At 31.8% G+C, this 5,482-nt stretch overlaps 1 protein-coding gene across 1 annotated transcript; it reads right to left on the bottom strand.

The window, feature by feature from the left end:
- Nucleotides 1–4,633: 4,633 nt before the first annotated feature.
- Nucleotides 4,634–5,482, bottom strand: LOC120282993 (mannose-specific lectin CEA-like). Its single transcript, XM_039289820.1, has one exon. The coding sequence runs from the start codon at nt 5,480–5,482 to the stop codon at nt 4,634–4,636; it is 849 nt and encodes a 282-aa protein (XP_039145754.1).

The raw sequence follows: 5,482 nt of genomic DNA, 5'->3' as shown, positions 1-5,482 counted from the left end.
GGAGGGTTGAGAAATGAGGGTAAATGGAGGTTTCTCAACCCTCCATTTAACCCTCTCATACCTTACCCTCCAAATAACCATGGATCCAAACAAGGTTTGGTAGATAATCTTATTTTACAAAACCTCCAAAAACCTTCTCCCAAGCAAGCCCTAAGGCCATCTCCAACTCAAAACTCTATATTTAGCGCTTCAGTACTCAAAAATACAGCTTTTACAGTGAAAGTTTCTCCAACCATCATCTCTATTTTTAACTCTAAAATAGAATATTCTATGAAAATTCTTTTTTATTTCATTTATATATTCATACTATCCACAAATTTAATCATCTTTAAATCTTTTCCACTTTTAACCAATGAATTATTTAAAAGAGGGCATTTTCAACAACCACCTCCTTCTGGATCTAATATGTTTAATGACATCTTCGCAATATTGGTGGAAGTGGCGATAACATCTTGGACTATTAGCTCCCATCTACTTCAAACTTTATTTTTGGGTGTTGTAGTTTTTTAATATATCGCTAATAGTATATGTTTTAAGATTATTTTCTATGTTTTTATCTTATCGCTTATGTAATTTTCGTTAATTTAATGAATTTGTAATTCGTAAATTATTTTCTTTAATTTGATATGTCGTTATTAATTAAAAAATATAAAATTAAATTATAACTTTATAATTTAATTAAATTATAAAGTTATAAATATAAATTGTAAAGAAATAAAAGTAAAATTTAAAAAGAATTAAAAAATAGAAAATCAAAACTGAAAATCAAAATAGAAATAAAAAATATAAATTTAAAAAATTAAAAGCAAAATTAAAAACAAAATTAAAAAAGAATTAAAAACAGAAAATCAAAACCAAAAATCAAAACAAAAATAAAAAAATATAAATTTAAAAAAAATTAAAAAGCAAAAATTAAAAAAACAAAATTAAAAAGAATTAAAAAAACAGAAAAATCAAAACCTAAAAATTAAAACAAAAAAATAAAAAAAATAAAAATAAAACATATAAATTTAAAAAATTAAAAGCAAAATTAAAAATAAAATTAAAAAAAGAATTAAAAAAACTGAAAATCAAAACCGAAAATCAAAACAAAACAAAAATAAAATAAAAAATGAAAATAACATTGTGGCAGCGATTGTGGAATCTAGAGACCTAACAACTCTAACAATTGGCGAGTTAAGCTGTTCTCTACGGGCACATGAAGAAAGGCTAAACATAAACAGATCAGTTGAGAGGCTTGAAGGTGTATTTCAAGTGAAGGGGGAGACATCAAATGCTAAAGAAGGTGTTAAAGTGTCAGGCAGAGGTCGAGTAAGAAGCCGAGTTATAGGCAGAGGAAGGAGTGCAAATGAACGGGCATTCAACAATGATCGTAAATTTCATAACTGAAGCTGCACTTATGGTAGCATGACATGGAGTATGAAGTGGCATTTGACATGGTCTTCGTTCAGTTGAGTTGGTTCCTAGTTTTTGAATTAGTGATGGTGTTTTGTTGTTCATGTCCCTGAATGTAAGCCTTCATGCAAGGCACGTAGACATTAGTTAAAGTTGTGTTATCTCTAAATTTATCTGAATGCGAGTATGAAATTGTGATCACCCTCAAATCTGTATGCTATTCTCTCAAATTTTGTTTTTGACTGATTCTATCCACGCTAATTTGAAATTGTCGCCAGTGTTAATTAATTATCAGACTCGGACCAACTCAACTTGGATAAACCCATTGGAATAGCATGCAGAGGAATATTAGACGGTGAATGGTCGATGCGTTCCGTTCTCACTAATAGTGAGGGTTAAAGCTTGCGCTGTTATTTACTGCCTGAAATAAAAGTATTATTTTGAGTAATATTATTTTTTATGGAATTGTTGTAGTTTAATTATGATTATTATTTAATTATAATAATTTTATTTTGATTGATATGTATTTATTTAAATATGGTATAAATTTTAATACTATATATTCACTAACTATATTTAAATTTATTTATTTATTTAAATAAAATAAATAAATCACAATTTTCTTAAAAATAAAGAGATAATAAATTTATTTATTCTTATCATTTAATTATTTATTATTATTATTTTATTTTGATTGATACGCTTTTATTTGAGTACGATATAACTTTAAATGTTATATTTAATTAATTATGTTATTTATATTTAGAGGGTTAGAGCAGTCAAAACGGGCTGGCAGGGCGGGTTGGCCCACGGCCCGCCATTTGGTGGGCCGGTAAAATGCCAACCCAACCCGACCCGTTTTGGGTTGTGGATTGTGCGGGCCGGCCCGCCAAAAAATCAAAACTAATTAATTTATTTTATTTTTATAAATCTTGTAATATATGAAACATTGAAACATTCATTATAAATTCATAAAAAAAACTAAATTAAAAATTAAAACATACAATAATTAACAAAATAAAAACATCCATTATAATATTCAAAGCCTAACAAAATCAACAATAATTACAAAATCTCTAAATAAAAACATCTATTACAAAATTACAATCAACAAAATTTAAAAAAAAAACAACAAAAACCACAAGATAAAACATCTATTACAATTATAACATTCATCCATTACTAATCAACAAAAAAAATTTAGCAGAAAATTAACAAATCACAAAAATAAAAGACATCCATTACTAATCACAAAATTTAAATCTTTTAATAATATGTCAATATCAATATATATATATATCTGAGGGCGGACCCTACATGGGGAGCTGAGCCCAGTTTGGCCGACGGAAAAACTTTAGAAAGAACCGTGTCCAATAATATTTTTTTATATGAATATTAATGTTTAATAATATTTTGTTTGTGTTTAACTAATATGTAATGGGTATGTGCTTGAGTGGTTTGTGGGAGTTGGATGATAAGAGCCCACCATGGTTCAAATCCTAGAGTTTGCAATTGTAAGTTTTTAATAATTTTAGTAATTAAAAACAATGTTTTTTTTTTCAAAAAATTGTGGAAATTTTAAAAATTATATAACAAAAATAATGATCTAAACTTTATGATTTTTTTAATAATCAAGAAAAAAATTAAATTAATAATGTGGCATTGAAAATTTTTTCTTAGTTAAAAATTATTAAATTTTTTTTAAGTTTTAATAAAGTTTGAAAAAATTGTTCAAAACATCTCTCATAATTATAGTAGTTGACTTCAACCCCCTTTATCGATGAGTTCTGGTTTTGCCACTGATCGTGGTTGGACTGAGGAGAGGTCATGGTTGGGCTAAAAATGCCGGAAAATTAAAAGGTGATGAATATGAGAATATTGACTTTTATTTAAGCCCGGGCTGAACTAAATTCCTGGGTCCGCTATATATATATATATATATAAATTATATAAAATATATTATATATAAATTAGAAGCGGGCCGCGGGCTGACCCGCCCCAACCCGCGGCCCGCGTGGGTTAGCCCATTTAGGCCCGCCTCTAGGCCGGCCTATAAAAACTCAACCCGACCCGCCCATTTTTATTGGCAGGGCGGGCTGGCCCGGCGGGCCAAGCCCGAACTGACAGCTCTATTTATACTAATATAATCATATTTTTATATCACGTTGTTAATTATTGTAATATTTTTATATCATATTATTGAGTCTAGTGTAACTCCCGGATTGAACTCCTATCGATCCTGATTGAAATTTTGACATTTGAGTAGTTGAGTTTGAGAAAGAGTCCAAGGTCCATTTGATACGCACGATTTCAAGGGACATGACAAGATAACTTCTATTGTTATGTGTTTGATTTACAAATATGGCCGAAGTACAGCACAAACTACCTAATCGGTACATTACAATTTTTTAATTTTTTGTACTACCAAAATCACGGTACAAAAAATTCGGGCAGGACAACTAATGACAAAATTGTCCCTATTTAAAATTAAAATTTATACTATTTATTACAAAAGTGATAACATGATTTATTTATTCATCTATTTAAAAATATATATATATATTTATTTATTTATCTATCAATTTATTTGTTTTTTAAGATTAAGATATTTATAAAAATTTGTTTGTTTTGAATTAAATATTTTTAAAATTATATTGATTTTTTAATTTGTTGTTATATTTTTAAGTATCCTAAAATTTGATAAGATTTTTATAAAATTTTATTGTATATTTTTTTATTATAAAACAAGTATAGAATAGTAAAAAAATATTATTGTAATTTATTATTTTGGTTTCCGTACTCATGTAAATTAAACAATAATCAACACACAAAAAAAAATTATACTGTTTAATAAAAATTAAATATAAAACAGTAAAAATAGTTATATTATACTCTAACCACTTGTACTGTATGTGTTTTTTTCCTTAGCAAATCAAACGGACGCCGAGAGTCAGTAGGTGCATTTCCAGTGAATTCATTCACCTGTGGAGTGGCACCATCCAAGTCAGCATCTTCTAAAAACTCCACATACATATATATATATATATATATATATATATATTTATATATGTATTTTTAAAACCTGTTTATGCGCTCAAGTTGAACAGTAAAAACAAACTTAAAATTACGAGAAGTTAACTTTATTACTCATGGCCAAATTAGAACTGTTTCACACATGCATAACATCACAACTCACAACAAAGCCATGGCAGCGGGAGGGAGGCTAGCTAGCTAGTCGCTACTTATCGGTGACCATCTCAATCCCATGATCAGCACTAGGTTTGCCAATGCCAGATGCAGAGACGCTGGACCAGATTTCAGGCCCATAGACGCCGAGATCCGCATTAGACTGCAGTACAAGAACGAACTCCGCATACACGGTTGCAGCCACTCCGTTGGTCCAGAGTAAATCACCACCCCAATGCTTCACTCTAAACTCACCGTTTGCTTCCAGGTTAACGAAACAGTCATGCAAAGTGTTGTCGGTCACACCAGTCTGCCATTTTGTGACTCCGTCACTGGTGAGCACCAGGTTGCAGTCGTACTGCAGTGTGAGCACGTTGCCACCATTCACGATGGTGGTGCCGATGGGGGCTACATCACCGGAGTATAGCACTGAATCGGTGACCTTACAATTGACTAAGCCTGTTCCGGTGGTGCTGAGTGGCTGTGCTGATGAAGAGCTGGCTGTCCAAATATTGGGGCCGTATATGCGGAGGGTACCATCATACCGGAGGACGAGGGCATAGGTCCCATACTGGGACTCTGTGCGGCTGTTCCAGATGGCGTAACTGTACATACCGTACCGAGCGTAGAGGTAGAGTTTGCCATTCTGGGAGAGAGTGAGGTAGCACCCTTGCCCATAGCCACCGGTCATGGTCTCCCAGATTACTGTGCTCCCGTTTTTAAGGACAAGGTTGCAGTCTGATTGCATAGTCAGGGTGTATTCCCTGTACGTCAGGTTTTGGCCCTCTGTCAGGTAGCCGCCGGTGATCATGGAGTTGGAAGCCAAACCAGGGGAGATAAGGACGGCGAGCTGAAAGCTAAAGAGAGTCAGAAGTGTTCGAAGGACCTGGACTGTCGCCAT

The sequence above is a fragment of the Dioscorea cayenensis genome, chromosome 18 (assembly GCF_009730915.1).
Source record: "Dioscorea cayenensis subsp. rotundata cultivar TDr96_F1 chromosome 18, TDr96_F1_v2_PseudoChromosome.rev07_lg8_w22 25.fasta, whole genome shotgun sequence".
In the NCBI taxonomy this organism is placed as follows: Eukaryota; Viridiplantae; Streptophyta; class Magnoliopsida; order Dioscoreales; family Dioscoreaceae; genus Dioscorea; species Dioscorea cayenensis.
Note: the sequence above shows the minus strand (reverse complement) of the source record. Positions and strands in the feature narration are given on the sequence as shown.